Source organism: Notechis scutatus, chromosome 4 (genome assembly GCF_049901735.1).
Source record: "Notechis scutatus isolate UNSWTSFEM ecotype Mainland chromosome 4, rNotScu1.2, whole genome shotgun sequence".
Classification (NCBI taxonomy): Eukaryota; Metazoa; Chordata; class Lepidosauria; order Squamata; family Elapidae; genus Notechis; species Notechis scutatus.
In genome coordinates, this window is record NC_142012.1 from 5960489 (window position 1) to 5983701 (window position 23213).

Below are 23213 nucleotides of genomic sequence, written 5' to 3' on the forward strand. Positions count from 1 at the left end.
CAGAGGGGAGCGACAGAAACAGACCGTGAATTGGGTGTCTGGGGTATCTCATGATGCTTTGAGCTCTGAGCACCGAGCACGTAGAAGCAGCATCCTGAATGATGGGGAAGCGGGAAGAAAGCGAAATCAGGAGAGGAGTCTAAAATGTGGGAAGTGAGTTGTGAAGAAAGAGGAAAAAGCCTGCAGCCATTCTGCGCCAACTCAGGAAGCTCAAACTGCCCACGGAGCTGCTGATCCAGTTCTGCAGAGGAATGATGGAGTCTGTCATCTGCATCTCTATAACTGTCTGGTTTGGCTCTGCAACCCAACAAGACAGACACAGACTCCAGAGAGTAATTAGGACTGCAGAAGAAACAATGGCTACCAACCTGCCTTCCATTGAGGACCTGTATACTGCACGAGTCAAAAAGAGGGCTGTGAAAATATCTACAGACCCCTCACATCCCGGACATAAACTGTTTCAACTCCTACCCTCAAAACGACGCTATAGAGCCCTGCACACCAGAACATCTAGACACAAGGAGAGTTTTTTTCTGAACGCCATCACTCTGCTAAACAAATAATTCCCACAACACTGTCAAACTATTTATAGTCTGCACTACTATTATTCTTCTCATCCTTCCTATTACCTATCTCTTCCCACTTATGACTACAACCATGTTGCTTGTATCTTTACAATTTATATAGTTTTATTTGTTCTCTAGTATGATTTGATTGCTTATTAGTAACCTATGACTATCACTAAGTGTTGTATTTTATGATTCTTGATGAATGTATTTTTTTTTCTTATGTACACTGAGAGCTTATGCACTGAAGACAGATTCCTTGTGTGTCTAATCACACTTGGCCAATAAAGAATTCTATTCTATTCTATTCTATTCTATTCTATTCTATTCTATTCTATTCTATTCTATTCTATTCTATTCTATTCTATTCTGTTCTGTTCCAGTCCGTTCCATTCAATTTTCTATTCTATTCTATTCTATTCTGTTCTGTTCTGTTCTGTTCTATTCTGTTCCAGTCCGTTCCATTCAATTTTATTTTATTTTATTTTATTTTATTTTATTTTATTTTATTATTTTATTTTATTTATTTTATTTTATTTTATTTTATTTTATTTTATTTTATTTTATTTTATTTTATTTTATTTTATTTTATTTTATTTTATTTTATTTTATTTTATTATTTTATTTTATTAATTATTTTATTATTTTATTATTTTATTTTATTTTATTTTATTTATTTTATTTTATTTTATTTTATTTTATTTTATTTTATTTTATTTTATTTTATTTTATTTTATTATTTTATTTCATTTTATTTTATTATTTTATTTTATTTTATTTTATTTTATTATTTTATTTTATTTTATTTTATTTTATTTTATTTTATTTTATTATTTTATTTTAATTTTATTTTATTTTATTTTATTTTATTATTTTATTTTATTTTATTATTTTATTTTATTTTATTTTATTTTATTTTATTTTATTTTATTTTATTTTTATTTTATTTTATTATTTTATTTTATTTTATTTTCTATTCTATTCTATTCTGTTCCAGTCCGTTCCATTCAATTTTCTTTTCTTTTCTATTCTATTTTATTCTATTCTATTCTATTCTATATTTCAATATTTATTCTATTCTATTCTATTCTATTCTATTCTATTCTATTCTATTCTATTCTATTCTATCCTAGTTTCTATTCTATTCTATTCTATTCTGTTCTGTTCTGTTCTGTTCTGTTCTGTTCCAGTCCGTTCCATTCAATATTCTATTCTATTCTATTCTATTCTATTCTATTCTATTCTATTCTGCCTGGCAGGGGGCTGGGCTAGAAGACCTCCAAGATCTCTTCCAGCTCTGTAATTCTGTTATCTCTGTTATTCTATTCTAAGGATTAGAATTGTGGGAAAGTTTGCCCTAGAAAATTGAAAGTGTTGGAGAGCAACCGTTCCAACGAGGGGGAAAGTTCAAGAGGGGAATTAGTAGTGACTTGCTGCATATATACAAGAGGTAAAAGAACCCTGGTTCCTCCAAGGAGACTTGACGGTACTTTCCAAAGCACCAGACGAGAAACAATGGAGGGAAATTAATCAAGGTGAGAAGCAAGCTGGATGTTAAGGAGAAACTTCCTAAGAATTGAGGACATCAGTGGAACAGTCTGTCACCAGAAGTCGTGGGCACTCCCATCCCTGGAGGCCTTTAAGAAGAGATTGGACAGCCATTTGTCTCCAATTGCATAGGTTCTCCTGCTTGAGCAGGGGGTTAGACTAGAAGACCTCCAGGAGGAGGGGGATTCTAAGTGTAGCTTTCCCATCAAAGAGGAGGAAGGGGTCAACTTAGTCTCCAAAGCACCTGAAAGCAGGACAAGGAAAAAAAATGGATGGAGACGAATCAAGGAGGGAAGAAACCTAGGACTAAGGAAAAAGTGGGAAAGAAAGTTCCTGACAGTGGAGAACAGTGAGAATAGAATGGGCTGGAAGGGACCTTGGAGGTCCTCTAGTCCAGCCCCCTGCTCAAACAGGAGAACCTATACAATTAACCAGGGGAACAGAAATTGTCTCCAGAAGTTGTGGGGGCTCCATCGCTGGAGGTTTTTCAAAAAGAGACTGGACAGCCATTTGTCTGGAACAATAGAGAGGATCTCCTGCCTGAGCAGGGGGGCTGGACTAGAAGACCTCTAAGGTCCCTTCCAACTCTGCTATTCTGTTATTCTGGACAACAGCAGTGGGTTGAGGGACCCTCCTTGGGTGGTCAGCTGCCCCAGCCTGGGAAACAGGATGCTGGATTGCATGGGCTCCGCCACCCTTATCTTCCTTATCGTCCCATCCCGTCTGGTCCAAAAGCATGAAGGGAGATTACAGGAGATTACAAGCCAAGCGAGATGGTAGCTACACCCGGTTCCAAATCCGAAGGATGGGACCCATCTTCGGGTTGAGTCATTTCCCCCAAACTCTTGCTTTCACTCCCCAGCTTCCACTAAAGTTTCGTCAGGAGCCGTGCTTTCTTTATTCCTTGCAAGACGTGCCTAGATAAGCCGTGATTTGTGCATGAGCTCATTCCGTGGCCTCCTTCCCCCCACCACTGGAGGACCTCCACCCCCCACTACCATGGTGACCTAGAGAGACCAGATCACAAACACCGCCTTCTTCCTCTCCCAGGAACTGATGTCCAGAGAGAAGTATGTGAAGAAGCCAAGCCTGAGATAAGAACAGCTGACTGTCCAAAAGGACTTCCTGAAAACGGAGGAGGATAAAGCTGCCCTGAAGAGGAAGCCACATTCTCCTCTGGATCCCCCCGGACCTCAGAACCGTATTAGCATATCACCTGAAGCCTCTGAGCATCTTCGGATGGTGTCTCCAACTGGAAGCTGAGAGTTCCACGGGAGCCCCAAAGCAGAAGCTACGGCTGTCTTTGAGAAGGTAAGGTGGACCTTAGTTTCAGGTATTTCCTGAGGCTGCCTAGACTAGGGGGGTCCCCTTGCATGTTGGGAAAGAACAGAACAGGATTGGAAAGTGAAATTGGAGGGGTTCTGCTCCAACTGTCTCCTCCAAACCTTTACCAGACATTCCCAGACAAATGGCTGTCCGGTCTCTTCTTTAAAATCTCCAGGAATGGAGCATTCACAACTTCTGGAGGAAAAATTGTTCCGCTGGTTAATTGTTCTCACTGTCGGGGAAATCGCTCCTTAGTTCTAAGCTGCTTCTCTCCTTGGTTAGTTTCCATCTATGGCTTCTTTTCCTGCCTTCTGGGGCTTTGGAGAATAGATACAGATAATCAAAGTTGGAAGGGACCTTGTAGGTCATCTAGTCCAACCCCCCGCCCAAGCGGGAGACCCTACACCATTTCTGACAAATGGCAGTCCAATCTCTTCTTGAAAGTCTCAAGTGATGGCGCTCCCACAACTTCCGAGGGCAACTTCTGTTCCATGGGTTGATTGTTCTCCCTGTCAGAAAATTTCTCCTTATTTCCAAGTTGAATCTCTCCTTGTTTAGTTTCCATCCATTGTTCCTTGTCTGGTCTTCAGGTGCCTTGGAAAATAGCTTGACCCCTTCCTCCCTGTGGCAGCCCCTCAAATATTGGAAGATTGCTCTAATGTCTTCCCTGGTCCTTCTCTTCACTAGACTAGCCAAGCCCAGTTCCTGCAACCGTTCGTTGTATGTTTTAGCCTCCAGTCCCCTCATCATCCTGGTTGCTCTTCTCTGCACTTTTTCTAGAGTCTCAACATCTTTTTTATAATGTGGTGAACAAAACTGGATGCAGTACTCTAGGTGTGGTCTTACTAAGGCTTTATAGAGTGATGTTAGTACCTCACTTGATCTTGATTGTATACCTCTGTTAATGCAATTTAGGATTGCATTAGCCTTTTTTGGCTGCTGCTGCACACGGCTGGCTCATATTTAGCTGGTTGTCCTAAGCTTGATACCCTCTTCTTTGTGGCAGCCCCTCAAATATTGGAAAACTGCTATCATGTCATCCCTAAATCCTTCTTTTCACTAGACTAGACATACCCAATTCCTGCAATCGTTCTTCGTATGTTTTAGCTTCCAGCCTCCTCATAGTCTTGGTTGTGCTTCTTTGCACTCTTTCTAGAGAGCCTGAACATTTGCTTTTTTTTTTATAGTGTGGTAACCAAAACTGGATGCAGTATTCCAGATGTGGTCCTACCAAGACATTATAAAGAGATACAAATACTTCACATGGTTTCGATTCCTCTTTTGATGCAGCCTTGGGGGATAGTGCTGGCAGATAGTAACTTTTTTTTCTATGTGATTTTTCTTGTATTATCCAAAACTGGGTTCAAATCTTGGTTGGTCAAGTTCTTCTCTGTGACCTTTAGAAAACGAGAAGAAAGACTGTTTAAGGAACCCTTGTTCCAGCCAACTGACGAGTCAGCTTAAAAAACAACTACAGCCTGGATAAACATCAACAAGCAGAGGACACCAAGGGGCAGAAAACAACAGCCAAGTTTCAGCACCTGGGCTTAATTTTTAAGAAGAGTTTCTCCTAATTTCCTGATAAACAGGTTGCTCCCCCAGATAGGTATTCGGATCTGAGTTTTGAGCTGCAATGGAGAGATTAGTCCAGTTTTTCTCCACCTTAGCACTATGAAAAGGTCTGAGGAATTCTGGGAGTTGAAGTCTGGGTTGGACTGAAGTAGGATTTAAGATGGTTCGCCATGAATGAGAATAAGGGATCTTGGAGGTCTTCTAGTCCAGCCAAGCAGGAAATCCTATATTTCAGACAAATGGTTGCCCAAACTCTTCTTAAAAACCTCTGGTGATGGAGCACCCACAATTTCTGGAGGCAGGGAGTTCCACTGATCAATTATCCTTAGTTCTAGGTTGCAAGTTCTCCTTGATTTTTTTCCGTCTGTTGCTTCTTGCTCTGCTTTCAGTTGCTTTGGACAATAAGTTGACTCGCTCTTCTTTATGGCAGACCCCCAAATATTAGAAGACTACTATCTTGTCTTCCTTGGTCCTTCTCTTCACTAGACTAGCCAAGCCCAATTCCTGCAACCATTCTTCATATGTTTTAGTCTCCAGCCCCCTAATAATCTTTTGTTGGTTGCTCTCTCTCTCCCTCTCACCCTCCCTCCCCGCTCTGTATCTCTCTTTCATCTCTCTTTCTCCCAGTATCTCTTTCTCTCTCTCTCATCTCTCTCTCTCTCTCCCTCCCCCCTCTCTCATCTCTCTCTCTGTGTATCTCTCTCTTATCTCTCTTTCTTTCTCCCAGTATCTCTTTCTCTCTCTTTCTCTCTCATCTCTCTCTCTCCCACACCTCCCTCCCTCCTCTCTCTCTCTCTCTCTCCCACGACCTCCCTCCCCTCTCTCTCTCTCTCTCTCCACGACCTCCCTCCCTCCTCTCTCTCTCTCTCTCTCCCCGACCTCCCTCCCCCTCTCATCTCTCTCTCTGTGTATCTCTCTCTTATCTCTCTTTTTCTCCCAGTATCTCTTTCTCTCTCTTTCTCTCTCATCTCTCTCTCTCCCATGACCTCCCTCCCTCCTCTCTCTCTCTCTCTCTCCCACGACCTCCCTCCCTCCTCTCTCATCTCTCTCTCTCCCACGACCTCCCTCCCTCCTCTCTCTCTCTCTCTCTCTCCCACGACCTCCCTCCCTCTCTCTCATCTCTCTCTCTCATCTCTCTTTCTCCCAGTATCTCTTTCTCTTTCTCTCTCTCTAATCTCTCTCTCCCCTCCTCCCTCCCTCCCTCTCTCATCTCTCTCTCTCTCATCTCTCTCTCTTTCTCCCAGTATCTCTTTCTCTCTCTTTCTCTTTCATCTCTCCCTCCCTCCCTCTTTCTCTGTATCTCTCTCTCATCTCTCTCTCATCTCTCTTTCTCCCAGTATCTCTTTCTCTCTCTTTTCTCTCTCTCATCTCTCTCCCCTCTCTCATCTCTCTTTCTCTCATCTCTCTTTCTCCCAGTATCTCTTTCTCTCTCTCTCTCATCTCTCTCTCCCTCTCCCTCTCTCTCATCTCTCTTTCTCATCTCTCTCTCTAATCTGTGTGTATCTCTCTCATCTCTCTCTCTCCCAGTATCCATCTCTCTCTCTCTCTCTCTCTCTCTCTCTCTCTCTCTCTCTCTCTCTCTCTCTCTCTCTCTCTCTCTCAACTATATCTATCTACATTGCTAAACAAAGTATATTTTATTCACCACTGTCTTCTCCGTTTGGAACATGGTTTTGGGGAACAATTCAAAAATCCCTTTAGCTCTGTTTTGGACTAGCACATTTTATGACTAGACATCAGCTTCTGTGAGCTTCAGCTTACCATAAAAACTGATGCCTTCTAATAAAATGTGCCAGTTCAAAAATGTCCTCTCCTGATTTCGGCTACCATAGACTAAACATAGCTGCTCTCCTCCCATGTCAGCCATGGCCAGAGATGTTAGGAGCAAACCACAAAAGCTAACTCACAGTTTTCCTAGACAGATGAGTTGCCTCCATTGGATTGTGACGCTGGACTGCGTGCAACCTTCCAACTTGACCTGTTGTGTCTGCTGGTCTCCAAAGTACCCTGATCAAATTGGAGGTGTGGTTTTCTCCTTGAATTAACAGCCTGGAGAGACCATCCGTCCACACTTCCTCATTCTTCTCCTACTTTCTTCCCTTCCTCGATTAGCTGGAACTTTGAGAAGGAGAGATAAGCAACCTAAAACTAAGGAAAAACTTCGTGACAGTGAGAACAATTAACCAGCGGAACAGCTTGCCGTTAGAAGTTGTGAATGCTCCAACACTGGAGGTTTTTAAGAAGAGACTAGACAGCCGTTTGTCTGAATTGTTATAAGGTCTCCTGCTTGAGTAGGGGGTTGGACTAGAAGACCTCCAAGGTACCCTTCCAGATCTGTTATTCTGTTATTCACCCATTGATGGAGCACCAGTGTTTCAGCTGGCATCAGGCTCCTCAGAGAGGGACGCCTAACAAGGGTTCAGATCAAGGGGATTGTTCTCGGCTTATAGGAAGCATCTTGAAGGCAGTTTTCCAATAAGGGGGACCATTTCATTTTAATTAACTTTGATGCCTTGATAAAATGACATTTTGGACGCTTGAGGTTTTGCTGAAACTTTGTAGAAGTCTTTGGGAGGGAGGAAGGGAGGGGAAACTCCAATTCTTGGGGAAGTTGTAGGGCTGGGATGGACTAGAAGACCTCCAAGGTCCCTTCCAACTCTGTTATTCTATTGTGAGAAACAAACTCAGAGAAATTGAATTTAACTGGGCTCAGCACAAGTAGTCTGAATTTATCACTTGACAATTGAGCCCAACATTTATGTGTATAAGTGACATGTTTGTTAAGTGGGTTTTGCACCGTTTTCATGACCTTTCTTCCCTCCGTTGTTAAGCGAATCACTGTAGTTGTTAAATTAATAACATGGTTTATTAAGCCAATCTGGCTTCCCACATTGATAGATAGATTAACAGAGTTGGTGTTGTGATTAGTCGGCAGCAGGTGCGGATGGCTGAAGAGAGCAAGGACTCAGATGAGGGGCCAGGACCATTAGGGAGTGGTCTGCTGCCTTCAGAGATTGTGGGGGCTGGCAGCAGCGATGAGGAGGTTCCCAAGGAGCCTGTGCCAAGTGTGCATGTGCGCAGGATTGCTTGCAGGAAAGAACAGCTGCAGCAGCACGGGCGACTCAGGAGTAAGGCTGCAAGGTAATGGCCCCTCCTTCAAGAAGATAAAAGCCAGCTGTGAAGCGAACGTTCTTTGCAGGAAGCAAAGACGTTTCGAAACTCAGCCTCGTGGACATTACAGTAACTTAAGTTGGTCTTGGAAGATTCTTGTGTTGTGAAATATTTCTTATCTGTTATTCTTGGCAGCCTCGCACAGTTTTGGCAAGGCTCATGCTTATCAATGTTAATTAGTTTGCAGCAGCCTTTTAACCGGGGATTCGTAAGACTCGTTAAAAGGTTTCTGTTCCCTTCGGTTATTGTTTGTTTTATGGGAAAAGGGTTTGGGTCAGAACAGTTGGAAGGGACCGTGTAGGTCATCTAGCCCAACCCCCTACAGACACCCCCGCAAAGCAGGAGAATCTACACCATTTCTGACAAATGGCTGTCCAAATGGCATTGACTTGGCTGATCAGAAGGTAGCAAAAGGGGATCACGAGACACCCCCACCCCAGGATGCTGCGACCATCGTAAATATGAACCAGTTACAACCGACCACGTGACTGTGGGGAAGTTGTACATTGAAGAACTGTCCTAACTGGTGCTGTTGTTAGCTTCAGACAGTCACTAAATGGTTGTAAGTCAAGGATTACCTGCAGCCATTATCCAGAAACTCAGCAGAACGTCTGGGGGCTTCGCTTCTAACCGCGTCTGGGTTTTGTTTTGCCCACTAGGTTTTCAGAGATCCGACTCACCCCCGGAAGTCACGATGAGCCTCCTCGTCCTCTTCTTCCTGTCATTTGCTGCCTGTGTTTCCCCAGGTATGGTAGCGGAGTTTCTAAACAACTGTCTCGCTTAGTGTTCTGTCCTAGGCTTCGCCAAGAAGCACTAAGCAACTCTGTGTCCCAGCGAAACCTCTTTTATGAAAGGAATGTGAATTTATTGTATTCCCATTTAATCAACGGCCTGACAAACAGTCTTGCCAAGGTATGCTAATTAGGTCAGACCTTATCAATCTCGGAAAGCTGCCCAGTTAAATAGTTCCACACGCAGTGCTGACAGGGAAGGGCTGGGTTACACAGACAAATCTTCACGAGGCTGGAACAGATGAACAAACAAGTTGTTTCCTGCAAAAGCCCCCTCCCCTTTTGGTCCTCTTTTAATCCCGATGGGAGGGGCCATTCATCGTCCACCTGTGGCCTTACTCCCATGTTGACCCTTAGTTCGTAATTGTTCTTTTCTTTTGGCTTTTGAACCGGTTCCAGAAGCTCCCCCACCTCAATGCTGTCTGTGTCCAAAGGCAGCTGATGACTGCCGGCTTGCCCTGGCCCCATCTCTGTTTCTGACACAGAGCCCTCATCCGAGCCTTCCTCAGCCTCCAAGACTGACCCAGGTTCCTCCACAACCTCCTCGCTGTCTGACTCTGTTGCCAGCTCCATCAGCCAACGGCGGGCCACAATGCTTAGCAACAAAAAATTTGGGGCTCACTTGTGGTCATAAGTCAAGGACTGGCTGCATTGAGCACTGATGGTAGCACTTAGACTTATATACCGCTTCCCAGCCCTCTCTAAGCAGTTTACAGAATCAGTCTCTTGCCCCCAACAATCTGGGTCCGCATTTTACTGCATTTTACTGAAGGATGGAAGTCTGAATCAACCTTCAGCCAGTGAGAATCGAACTCTGGGCAGTGGGCAGAATTAGTTTTCAATGTGGTATTCTAACTATTATGCCACCATGGCCCAATAGATAGACAGACAGATAGAAACAGCAAAAGCAATAGTGCTTAGACTTATATATCGCTTCACAGTACTTTCCAGCCCTAAGTGATTTACTGAGTCAGCCTCTTGCTCTCTTCCTTCCTTCCTTTCCTTCCTTCCTTTCCTTTCCTTCCCTCCTTCCTTTCCTTCCTTCTTTTCCTTCCTTTCCTTCCTTCCTTTCCTTTCCTTCCTTCCTTCCATCCTTCCTTTCCTTCCTTCCCTCCTTCCTTTCCTTCCTTCCTTTCCTTTCCTTTCTTCCATCCTTCCTTCTTTCCTTCCTTCCATCCTTCCTTCCTTTTCTTCCTTTCCTTCCTTCCTTCCTTTCCTTTCCTTTCTTCCTTTCCTTTCCTCCCTCCCTCCCTCCCTCCCTTCCTTCCTTCCTTCCATCCATCCTTTCCTTCCTTCCTTTCCTTTCCTTTCCTTCCTTCTTTCCTTTCCTTTCCTTCCTTCCTTCCCTTCCTTTCCTTCCTTTCCTTCCTTCCTTTCCTTTCCTTTCCTTTCCTTTCCTTTCCTTCCTTCTTTCCTTTTCTTCCTTCCTTCCTTCCCTTCCTTCCATCCTTCCTTTCCTTCCTTCTCTCCTTCCTTTCCTCCCTTCCTTTTCTTCCTTTCCTTCCTTCCTTTCCTTTCCTTTCCTTCCTTCCTTCCATCCTTCCTTCCTTTCCTTCCTTCCATCTTTTCTTCCCTTTCCTTCCTTCCTTCCTTCCTTCCTTCCTTCCTTCCTTCCTTCCTTTCCTTTCCTTTCCTTCCTTCCTTCCTTCCTTCCTTCCTTCCTTCCTTCCTTCCTTCCTTCCTTCCATCCTTCCTTCCTTTCCTTCCTTCCTTCCATCTTTTCTTCCCTTCCCTTTTCCTTCCTTCCTTCCTTCCTTCCTTCCTTCCTTCCTTCCTTCCTTCCTTCCTTCCTTCCTTCCTTCCTTCCTTCCTTCCTTCTCAAGCAATAGCAGACTTACATCCTGCTTCCCAGTGCTTCCCAGCCCTGTATACTGCACGAGTCAACAGGAGGGCTATGAAAATATCTACAGACCCCTCACATCCTGGACATAAACTGTTTCAACTCCTTCCCTCAAAAGGATGCTATAGGGCACTGCACATCAGAACAACTAGACACAAGGACAGTTTTTCCCCAAATGCCATCACTCTGCTAAACAAATAATTCCCTCAACCCTGTTCAACTATTACAAAGTCTGCACTACTATTACTGTTAATCTTCTCATCACTCCTTATCACCCATCCCCTCCCACTTGTGACTGTATGACTGTAACTTTGTCACTTGTATCCTTACGATTTATATTGACTGTTTCCTAGTATGATTTGATTGCTTATTTGTACCCTATGACTATATAACCCTATGACTATTATTAAGTGTTGTACCTTATGATTCTTGACTCTTGACAAATGTATCTTTTCTTTTATGGACACTGAGAGCATTTGCACCAAGACAAATTCCTTGTGTGTCCAATCACACTTGGCCAATAAAGAATTCTATTCTATTCTATTCTATTCTATTCTATTCTATTCTATTCTATTCTATTCTATTCTATTCTATTCTATTCTATTCCTTCCAATATTTATCCTATCCTATTCTGTTCTGTTCTATTCTATTCTATTCTATTCTATTCTATTCTATTCTATTCCTTCCAATATTTATTCTATTCTATTCTATTCTATTCTATTCTATTCTATTCTATTCTATTCTATTCTGTTCCTTCCAATATTTATTCTATTCTATTCTATTCTATTCTATTCTGTTCTGTTCTGTTCTGTTCTATTCTATTCTATTCTATTCTATTCTATTCTATTCTATTCCTTCCAATATTTATTCCATTCTATTCTATTCTATATTCAATATTTATCCTATCCTATCCTATCCTATCCTATCCTATTCTATTCTATATTCCAATATTTATCCTATTCTATTCTATTCTATTCTGTTCTATTCTATTCTATTCTGTTCTATTCTATTCTATTCTATTCTATTCCTTCCAATATTTATTCCATTCTATTCTATTCTATATTCCAATATTTATCCTATCCTATCCTATCCTATCCTATCCTATCCTATTCTATTCTATATTCCAATATTTATCCTATTCTATTCTATTCTATTCTATTCTGTTCTATTCTATTCTATTCTGTTCTATTCTATTCTATTCCTTCCAATATTTATTCTATTCTATTCTATTCTATTCTGTTCTGTTCTGTTCTGTTCTATTCCTTCCAATATTTATTCTATTCTGTTCTAAGAAGCAACGGGTGGAAACTTACCAAGAACAGAAGCAACCTAGAACAAAGGAGAAACTTCCTGGCAGGGAGAACAATGAAACAGTGGAACTCCTTGCCACCGGAAGTTGTGGGTTAGGGAAGAGACCGGACGGCCATTTGTCTGAAATGGTACAGTCTCCTGCTTGAGTGGGGGGGCTAGACTAGAAGGCCTCCAAGGCCCCTGCCAACTCTGTGACTCTGTTATGCGATCTTTATTGGTAAAGGGACGCAAAAGGAAGTCAACGGATTTGAAGGATCAATTCTTTGTCGAAGTTAAGATTTGGAACTTAGAAAGGTTTCTCCCCGCCTCTCAGGTGCTGGTTCTTACAGTACCTTTACTTCCAAGGCAGTGGTTGGTTTCAAACTTTTTTTACCACCGGTTCTGTGGGTGTGGTTTGGTGGGCACGCTTTGTGTGCGCACGCAGAGGGTTTGTTACTGAACTTTTCCTGCAATCCTGCACTCTCCCTGCATCTTCAACAGCCGACGGGCGGCAATCCGCTATGCCGCGTGAAGCAGCTGAGCTTCAAAACCAGGAAATAAAGCTCAGAATAGAGCCAGGGCAGGCAAGAGGGCTCAGCAGCTGATCGAACCGGTGGCAACTCTAAAAAGACCATAGAAATATTATATGAGTTGACACCGGTTCGCTCACAAGATGATCCTCGGAGCTACCGGTTTGTCTGAACCGGGATGAACCGGTACAATATAAAATCGTATATAAAATCATACATTGCAATGTCCTACCTGTCAATGAATACTTCAGCTTCAACCGTAACAACACAAGAGCAAACAATAGATACAAACTCAAGGTTCTTCGCACCAAACTTGATTGCAGGAAATACGACTTCAGCAATAGAGTGGTCAATGTCTGGAATACTCTACCCGACTCTGTAGTTTCTTCCCCAAACCCCAAAAACTTTAACCTTAGACTGTCTACTATTGACCTCACCCCTTTCCTAAGAGGTCTGTAGGGGGCATCCATAAGCGCACCAATCGTGCCTACCATCCCTGTCCTATTGTTTCTTTTATTTTTCTTGCAGGTACCCATTTCATGTATTCATAACTATGTATACTTATACCTATTATCTTGTAAGCAATTGACAAATCAAATAAATAAATAAATAAATAAATAAATAAATAAATACTGCCACTAACAGATAACAGAAAACAGATAATCAGAGTTGGAAGGGACCTTGTAAGTCATCTAGTCCAACCCCTTGCCCAAGCAGGAGACACCACTTCTGACAGATGGCAGTCCAATCTCTTCTTGAAAGTCTCAAGTGATGAAGCTCCCACAACTTCCGAGGGCAACTTCTGTTCCATTGGTTGATTGTTCTCACTGTCAGAAAAATTCTCCTTATTTCCAGGTTGAATCTCTCCTTGTTCAGTTTCCATCCATGATTCCTTGTCTGGCCTACAGGTGCTTTAGAAAATAGCCTGACCCCTTCCTCCTCTCTGTGGCAGCCCCTCAAATATTGGAAGACTGCTGTCATGTCTCCCCTGGTCCTTCTCTTCCCTAGACTAGCCATGCACTGTTCCAAGGTCCCTTCCAACTCTTTTATTCTGTTACTCTTACCTCCGGTGTTCTCCTTCTTCCTGTTCTGCAGTTTCGGCTTCTTGGTCGGTCACTTACCCGGACAGTCTGTCGGCTGTCCAGGGTTCTTGTGCCGTGCTCCCCTGCAAGTTCAGCTTCCCAAGTGGGGTTTCCGACACCAATGGGATCGTGGCCATCTGGTTCAAAGATGTGGATACGCAGTCGGTCACCGTTTTCCACTCCAAGTCTCCGGAGACGATCGATGCTCGCTTTCGAAGCCGCGCCGAACTGCTGGGTGACCCCCTTAAACGCAACTGCACCCTGCTCCTGCGACACTTGACGATGGAAGATGTTGGCAAGTATTCCTTCCGGTTCGAAGTGGTCAAGGCGAATAGTTGGACGGAGAAGAAGCAGCTCCAGCTGACCATCACTGGTGAGTGGCCTGCTTCTCCAACCATGAATGGAACCATCTGTTCTGACCCAGCTCCTCAAATGCAACAAACCCTCTGAAGCAGTGGTGGGATTCAAACGTTTACTACCGGTTCGGTGGGTGTGGTTTGGTGGGCGTGGCTTGGTGGGCGTGGCAGGGGAAGGATATTCTGCAAAATCCCCCTTCCCTTCCCTCCCCACCCCACTAACCAGCTTTCCAGCTCTGTTCTCCTGTGGAGGGCAACCAAAGGAGACCCAGCCGATCAGCTGGGACTTGAGAGGCAGAACTGAAGACCGCCCATCTTAAAATATGCTGGCTGAGGGGTTCTGGGAATTGAAGTCCACCATCTTAAAGCATATTGGCTGGGGGACTCTGGAAGTTGGAGTCCTCCCCTTTTAAAGCATGCTGGCTGGGAAATTCTGGATTGGAAGTCCATTCCTCTTAAAATATGATGGCTGGGGAATTCTGGGAGTTGAAATTCACCCATCTTAAAACATGCTGGCTGGGGAATTCTGGGAGTTGAAGTCTACAAGTCTTAAAAGTTGCTAAGCTGGGACATCCCTGGCCTAGATGCTACTCTTAAGCTTATATGGGTGGCATGCAGGGGTGGGATTCAGCCGGTTCAGGCTGGTTGAAGAACGGGGAGGGGAATCCATGCTCCTTCAGTTCCCATCATCCCCTGTAGGCATAGAGACAAGATTGATGAAGTGGGGGACTTGGTGTTATGCTTGCAACAAACAGGAGTTGCAACATTTGGAAGTCCAGCCATCTGAAAGCATGTTGGCTGGGGGATTCTGGGAGTTGAAGTCCACAAGTCTTAAAGTGGCCAAGTTTGAAGATCCCTGGATGACAGCATAGCCAATGGAGTTAAGAGGTCTTCTCCAGGTCATTCCAAAGCTCATCCCTTTGTTTCTTTCCTCAGATAATCCTGATACACCCACCATTGCTGCCCCCGGAGACCTGAAGGAAGGAGTTCTGGAGACCTTTAAGTGTTCCAGTCCATACGTCTGTCCCTATGACCACAGCTCCCTGAGATGGTTTGGCTATGACCCTGAGATCTCAAGTGTATCTGGAACAGTCCAGCTGGACACCACGACAGCCATCTCTAAGCAAACCCTCCAAACGACACTGACCTGGAAAAACCACCAACAGAAGTTGGTCTGTGAAGCATGGGTCGGGACCAAGAAGGCCAGAGGGGAAGTTATTCTCCATGTAGGACGTGAGTAGAGTAGTCCCACCTGCTGGGGTTATCTCCACATCACTTAAGAGGTATCACAGTCAAGATCCAACCCAATAAAGGACCTTCTTCCAAACTTTGAAGGCCATCATGCTGAAATAGGCTGAGCTACCAACTCAACCCTTCATCATTAGTGTTTTTTTTTAACATATATACATATACACATACACATACACAACACACACACACTCACAGAAACACACATATATATAGCAGTGGTGGCTAAACATTTTGGGCTCCTGTGCCAAAAATTGTGCCTGTGATTGCACGTTCACGCTTGCGTGCCAGCACCCAGAAGGCAATGCACACACACCCATGCCCCCTACATATGCACGCGCAATCCCCACCCACCCACTCTTGCCCCCTTACCTGCACTGCATCTCACAGCTGATTTTCAGTGGGTTTGAGGCCTTTTTCGGCCTCCCAAAGGCTTGAGGAAGGCTTCTGCAGGCTTTACAGGCCGAAAACTAGCCCCGTTTTGTCACTTCCGGTATTTTTGGAAAATACCGGAAGTGACGAAACGGGGCTAGTTTTTGGCCTGCAAAGCCTGCAGAAGCCTTCCTCAAGCCTTTGGGAGGCCGAAAAAGGCCTCAAACCCACCAAAAATCAGTATAGTAGTGAAGGCACCAGGCTAGAAACCATGAGCTAGTGAGTTCTAGTCTTGGCTTGGACATGAAAGCTAGACGGATGATTTTTGGGCCAATCACCAGGAGACGGTTCTAGTCCTGCCTTAAACATGAAAACCAGCTGCGTGACTTCAGGCCAATCACCAGGCGATGGAGAGTTCTAGTCCCATTTTAGGCATGAAGGCCAGCTGGGTGACTTCAGGTCAATCACTAGGAGATAGAGACTTCTAGTCCCACTTTGGGCAGGAAAGCTGATTGGGTGACTTTGGGCTAATCACCAGGAGACGAAAAATCCCCTCCCCTTTTGCTCCTCTTTTAATCCCTATGGGAAGGGGCATTCACCGTCCACTTGTGGCTTTACTCCCACGTCGACCCTTAGTTTGTAATTGTTCTTGTCTTTTGGCAGCTCTGTGCATGCACAGGCTTGGAACCAGTTCCAGCTGCTCACCTGCCTCACTGCTGTCTGATTCTGAAGGCAGCTGATGACTGGCAACCTTCCCTGGCCCCCTCTGTGCCTCTGATGCAGAGTCCTCGTCCAAGGCTTCCTCAGCCTCCAGGACTGGCCCAGGTTCCTCCCCAACCTCCTCACTGTCCAACTCTGCTGCCAGCTCTGCTAGCTGCTGGTGGGCCACAACACTTCTTCTCATTCTCCACTTTTCGATCTTTTATCTCCCTTCTCTTCTCTCCCTTCCTAGATGCCCCCAAAGGCGTCCAGGTGACCCTCGAGCCCCCCTCGAAGAACATCCGGGTGGGAGACACCGTGTCTCTAATTTGCAATGTCAACAGCAGCTACCCAGAACCCACGGCCTTCCGGTGGTTCAAGGATGGCATTGCCTGCGGGACTGAGCAGGTGAAGATCATCCAGCGCGCTTCCCTGAAGGATTACGGACGCTACCATTGCGAGGCAGAAAACCCACTGGGCACCGGGTTGGCTGAAGGGGTGCCGCTCCCCATCTTTGGTGAGTACCCACAACCAGGGGTGGGATTCAAAAATCCCAACAACCGGTTCTCTGCCCAGTTTCTGGGTGGGCATGGCCAACGTGGACATGACCTACCAGAATTTCCGGGAGGGCTGTTTTTTGCCTTCCCCAGAGTCCGGAGGCTTCCCTCAGGCCTCTGGGAGGATGAAAATGGTTTTCCGCAGGCTCTGGAGGCCCTCTGGAAGCCAGAAACAAGCCCATTTCTGGACTTTCGGAACTTTCCAGAACCTCCATGTGGGCCCTGCACTTACCTGCATCCAAAACGGGCCACATGGAGACTCCTGGGAGGGGAGGGGAGGGGAGGGGTGGGCATGGCCAAATGGTAGACTCAACTACTGGTTCAGTGAACCAGATGTAAATTTAACATCCATTTCGCTTGAACCGGCCCAAACCGGCTGAATCCCACTTGTGCATGCCACCCATATAAGTTTAAGAGTAGCATCTAGACCAGGGATGTCCCAACTTAGCAACTTTTAAGGCTTGTAGACTTCAGTTCAGGACCTGACCTGGGGGGGCTCACATTGCAGCCTTGGTCAAAAGGGCCCAGCAGAGTTTATACTGTCTGAGACTTCTCAGGAAACAACAACTGGATGAAAAACTGATGGTGACCTTCTACTGCTGCACCATAGAGGGTATCTTAACTTACTGCACCTCTGTATGGTTTGCCAATTGCACAGGGGCAGATAGGACAGCGCTCCAGAGGGTTAACGTCATTGCCCAGAGGATCATTGGTTGCCCTCTCCCCTCTTTGGAAGAGCTTTATAGCTCCCGCTGCCTTAAGAAAGTTCAAAACATCCTCAAAGATCCATCTCATCCTGGGCACCCCCTTTTTTTGAACTATTACCATCTGGCAGACGGTACAGGATAATAAAAACAAGGACAAATAGGCTGAAAAACAGCTTCTATCCCAGGGCAGGAGCTCTTTTGAATTCTGCTGTATAGTGCAGTGTCGGTGTGGTGTCGGGGTTTTTCGGTTCAATGAGTGGAGGGTGAAGGATGTGTGTTTGTGTTTATTTTCATGGTCATGATGTGCACTAAAGATGGTGTTTGATTTTACGAGGTGCAATGACAATAAAGTAAACTATTCAATTCAATTCCCAGAATTCCCCAGCCAGCATGTTTTAAGAGGAATAGACTTCCAATCCCAGAATCCCCCCAGCCAGCATGCTTTAAGAGGGGAGGACTTCAATTCCCAGAATCCCCCAGCCAGCATGCTTTAAGATGGTGGACTTCAATTTCCATATGTTGCAAACATAACACCAAGTCCCCTCTTCATCAACCTTGTCTCTATGCCTACAGGGGATGATGGGAACTGAAGTAGCATGGACTTCCCTCCCCATTCTATTTCAAGATGGTGGTTCCCAGGGGAGGGAGACCAGGATACTAAGTTAGCTTGTGGTTAGTTTGTCTGGTTGGCTGCTACCAAGTGTGTTGGACTACAGCAAGGTTCTTCAAACTTGGCCACTTTTAAGACTTGTGGACTTCAACTCCCAGAATTCTGAGAGTTGAAGTCCACAAGTCTTAAAAGTGGCCAAGTTTGGGAGAACTCTGCTCTACTTACAGTGGTTTACAATCCCATCTTCCTCAACTTCCCAGCTGCTGTACTATCAGCCAGTCCTTCCTCCAGCATCAGAGAAGGTGAGATGGTCACCTTGACTTGTGAGGTCCCTGGAGAAGACCTTCAGGAGATCCACTACAGCTGGTTCAAGAACAACATCTGGTTCAAGGAAGGCTCTGCCCGCATCCTGACCTTACAGGAAGCAACTGCCGGCGACACGGGCTACTACACCTGCAAAGTCCAGAACAATAAAGGAAGCGAGACCTCTTCCATCCTCGGCTTAACCGTCTTCTGTAAGTTTGGGCAATTTCTCTTTTGTGTGTGTTTTCTCTTTGGAGAAATGTGGCTAGCAAAAACCAGCCCTTCAAGGTTGCTTATTAATGGTATTATTTTTGTTATTATTGTTATTATTATTCATCGCACAGTCAGCCAGATGTTCAGACTGGGCTTGGCATTGTGGTCTACCTATCAAGTCCTTCCCAAGGACCTGGGATAGGCAAATCTGGATGTTTGATGCTGTTACAGATATCGCCACAGGATGGAAGCTGTTCCAAGTATAGCTGCCTTCTGCAATTGACTGATGGCAAATTTGTCAATGCCTAGGTGGTTCAAGTGGTGCTCCAGTTGTTTTGGGACTGGACCCTAGGCTCTTACTCCTATTGGTCCTACCCTTGCTTGCCTTTGCCATAGTCGTTCTATTTCTATTTTCAGGTCTCTGAATTTTGTTATCTTCTCCAGTTTTTTCTCTTTTCTTCTGCTGTCTCCAAGCACTGCCACATCCACTATCCAAATTTTGTTGTCTTTATTATCAACAACTATTAAAGTCCGGGGTGTTATGTGGGCAGGCGCCTGTCTGTCTGGATTCTGAAGTCCCAGAGCAATTTAACTTTTTCATTTTCTATGACTTTTTTTTTATTTTATGGTCCCACCAGTTCTTGTTTACAGGCAAATGATATTTCTTGCAGATCTTCCAATGCACCATTGTTACTCCTTTGTCATGTCACTGCTTGTAGTCAGTTTGTGCAATCTTCTTGCAGCAGTGGACCAGGTGGTCCACTTCAGCTTCTTTGCATAGGGAGCACTTACTGTCTGTTTCTGTCTTCTCAATTCTGACTTTGTATACATTTCTCCTTAAGGCTTCATTTTGCACAGCCAGAATTAATCCTTTGGTCTCTTTCTTTAACTTTCCTGCTTTTAGCCGCCATTATTATTATTATTATTATTATTATTATTATTATTATTATTATTATTATTATTATTATTATTATTATTATTGTTAATTATATCTTTAGTGAGATTCACAGCCTTTGGGGCTGGTTGGTAGCTCAACAGCTCAAGTCCTAACCAAGGACCTAGGATCTGTTCAGGTAGCATCGGAGGATATAAGCTGTTCCAAGTAGGGTGGTTTTTTGTAGAATCAGGGTATTCAAGTCTGATAAATTCAGGATTTCCAAATAGCGAGGCAGCCCTTTAGGTATTGCTCCAAGGGCTCCAATTACAATTGGGATAACACACGATTTCTTTTTCCAAAGTAGCTCAACTTCAATTTGAAAGTCCCGAAACTTTGTGATTTTTTTCTTGCTGCATATCTACAATTTGTGCATCACCAGGTATTGCAATGTCAATGAACCAAACCCTTTTCTTCTCAACTATTGTTATGTCGGGCATGTTGTGAGCCAAGTGCCTGTCCGTCTGAATTCTGAAGTACCACAAGATCTTGACTTTTTCATTCTCCAGAACCTTTTCAACCTGATGTTCCCAGTAGTTGTTACTATACTCAAATCCAAACTTTTGGCACAGTTTCCAGTGAGTGGTTTTAGCAACTCGGTTATGGCGTCCTAAGTAGCTATTTTTATTTATTATTATTATTAAGTAGATGATGATGATGATGATGATGATGATGATGATGATTCATTGCACAATCTGCCAGATGTTCAGATTGGGTTTGGGGCATTGTTGCCTACCTATCAAGTCCTTCCCAAGGACCTGGGATAGGCAGATCTGGATGTTTGACAGTGTTACAAATATTGTTGTAGGATATTCCAAAACTCTGCCAAGCCATGGTATGTTACAGGCTTCATTAAACCAGGATTGGGAGATAGGGGAAACCACGGTTTCCAAGAAGGATTGTGCGAATTGCATAGGAAGCAATTTTTTGCTGCAAGGGGAAAAGCACAACAAAAACAAAAAACAGACAGGATAGATTGGAGAGGAATTTTTTTGGCATCCGTTTATTCTTACAGCCTTTCTCCAACCCTGCCCTCCCCACAAATGCTTCAAGGATCTCAGTTTATTGGTAGTGGGGGGGGGCACAGCCATCCTATCTTGCCCCCCTCCCAAGCAATTCAAGGGAAGGAAAGCTGATTTCCAATGCTTCAGGTGGCATTAAAATGAGGAAGCCCACTCCCTCCGCAGCCCCCAGTATGTAAAATACATTTGGCGCCTGAAAGATGGACGGCTGCCTGTTTTAAATTACATTTACTGGGGAGTTGCTGCATAAATGAGACCCAGGATCCATTAGCCTTGCAGACAACTGTAAAAATAACAGCAGGCTGAACTTCATCCGTTTATCAACCCAGGCAGATAGGTTGAATACTTGGATGTTATTCAAGGTTAAACTTGGAAGTTATTCATGGTTTTATGTTTCCAGGCAAAATTAACGCCTCTGCTTCATATCCTGAGAACTATGTTTCACAACCGTGGGAACTTTAAAATGTGTGGATTCCACTTGCAGAATTCCTTGGCCGGTGTGTTTAAGATGTATGGACTTCAACTCCCAGAATTCCCCAGCCAGCATGCTTAAGATGTATGGACTTCAACTCCCAGAATTCCCCAGCCAGCATAGCTTACTCTCTTGTAATCCCTTTCTCTGCAATCTCTCCATTTTGGGAGATTAAGGGGGGGGAAAGAAACAGACACGGCTGGCTGGAGAATTCTGGGAGTTGAAGTCCACAAGTCTTAAAGTTGCCAAGTTTGGAGACCTCTACTTTAAGATATGGGGAATTCTGGGAGTTGAAGTCCACAAGTCTTAAAGTTGCCAAGTTTGGAGACTTCTACTTTAAGATATGGGGAATTCTGGGAGTTGAAGTCCACAAGTCTTAAAGTTGCCAAGTTTGGAGACTTCTACTTTAAGATATGGGGAATTCTGGGAGTTGAAGTCCACAAGTCTTAAAGTTGCCAAGTTTGGAGACCTCTACTTTAAGATATGGGGAATTCTGGGACTTGAAGTCCACCCATCTTAAAGCCACCAAGGTTGAGAAACACAACTTTAGACACAGCTGCCTGGCTGGGACTCAAAACCCATGATGCACCACCCCTCTATTCAAGGAATGCCCTCTTTGCAAGGCAGAGCAAAGCTTCCACAGCCCAGCCTAACCCTCTTTCTCTCCCGCAGATCCTCCTCGGTCTCCCTCCCTGGCCTTGTTCCAGGAGACCCAGAGGGGCCAGCTAGCCATTGTCCATTGCACGGTGGACAGCAACCCCCAGTCCACGCTGAAACTTTTCCGGGAGCAGCAACTCCTGGCCACCACCAGTTCCCACTCGGCGCCCAACCAACGGATCGGCATCGTGGCCACACGCAACTCCTTGAAGCTGGAGATCCAGAACATCACGCCGGAAGATGAGGGAGAGTATCAATGCGTGGCCACCAACAAGTACGGGAATGCCACCACCTCCAGCGTCTTCAGGAGCCAAAGTAAGTGTGTGTGTGTGGAGGGGTGGTGATGTTGCAGTGCGTACAAAGCCTCCTTAGAAAGGCCAGAGTTTCTGGGAGGGAATCTATAACATTCTTCTTTATAAAATTATACATTCTGATAAACATGTATACATGCACTTATAGTCTTTGGAGAAAGGGCAGAGAAGAGCAAGTAAGAGGCTCAAAGGCAGCCAGTTATTCAGCCAGTTCTGACCAGTCCTGGAGAACTAGTAACGGACATTTTGAGTAGTTGGGAGAACCAGCCAATACCACCTCCAACTGGCCCCACCAACCCCATCTCTTCTCTGCCTCCCATCGAGTCCCAGCCGATCGGCTGGGTCTCCTTTGGTTACCCTGCACAGGGGAACGGAGCTGGAAAGCAGGTTAGTGGGGTGGGGAGGGAAGGGGGATTTTGCAGTCACCTTCCCCCAGGAGTGGGAAGGAATGGAGATGGTACAGTATCCTTCCCCTGCCATGCCCACCAAGCCACGCTCACCAAGCAATGCCACCCCCCACCAGGCCACGCCCACAGAACTGGTAGTATAGAAAAGAAATTGAATCCCACCACTGATCAAAGGCCTGGAGGCTAAAACATAGAACACTTGCAGGAATTGGGTAGGGCCAGTATAGAGAAAAGAAGGACTAGGGGGGGACATGATAGCAGTATTCCAGTATTAGAGGGGCTGCCCCAAAGAGGAGAGGGGTCGAGTTATTCTCCAAAGCACCAGAAGGCAGGACAAGAAGCACTGGATGGAGACTAATCCAGGAGAGAAGGAACCTAGAATTGGGGGGAAACTTCCTAACAGTGAGGACAATTAACCAGTGGAACTGTTTGCCACCAGAAGTTGTGGCTGCTCCATCACTGAAGGGTTTTTTTTTTGTTTTGTTTTTTTTTTGTGGCGGCCATTACTGACCGCTGCTCCACCGCCTTGGGAAAAAGGAGTTTTGCCGGCTGAGGAGGGGGTTTGTGATACCCCCAAGCCCCTGCCCGGATCTCCTCTCTCTTCGTCTGCCTCTACGGGGCAACCATAT

At 44.8% G+C, this 23213-nt stretch overlaps 1 protein-coding gene across 2 annotated transcripts in view; it reads left to right on the forward strand.

Moving 5' to 3' along the window:
* Positions 1-3224: 3224 nt before the first annotated feature.
* SIGLEC1 (sialic acid binding Ig like lectin 1) overlaps positions 3225-23213 on the forward strand; it is a 65666-nt gene continuing 45677 nt past the window's right edge. The window contains exons 1-7 of one of the 2 annotated variants that reach the window (XM_087965696.1): positions 3225-3425; positions 8843-8929; positions 13730-14089; positions 15009-15305; positions 16645-16908; positions 18526-18780; positions 21882-22181. In XM_087965696.1, coding sequence (XP_087821822.1) covers positions 8878-8929; positions 13730-14089; positions 15009-15305; positions 16645-16908; positions 18526-18780; positions 21882-22181 — 1528 coding nt within the window. In that variant the 5' untranslated portion in view covers positions 3225-3425; positions 8843-8877. The remainder of the gene's footprint in view (positions 3426-8842; positions 8930-13729; positions 14090-15008; positions 15306-16644; positions 16909-18525; positions 18781-21881; positions 22182-23213) is intronic. The other variant, XM_087965697.1, reaches the window with a different exon arrangement.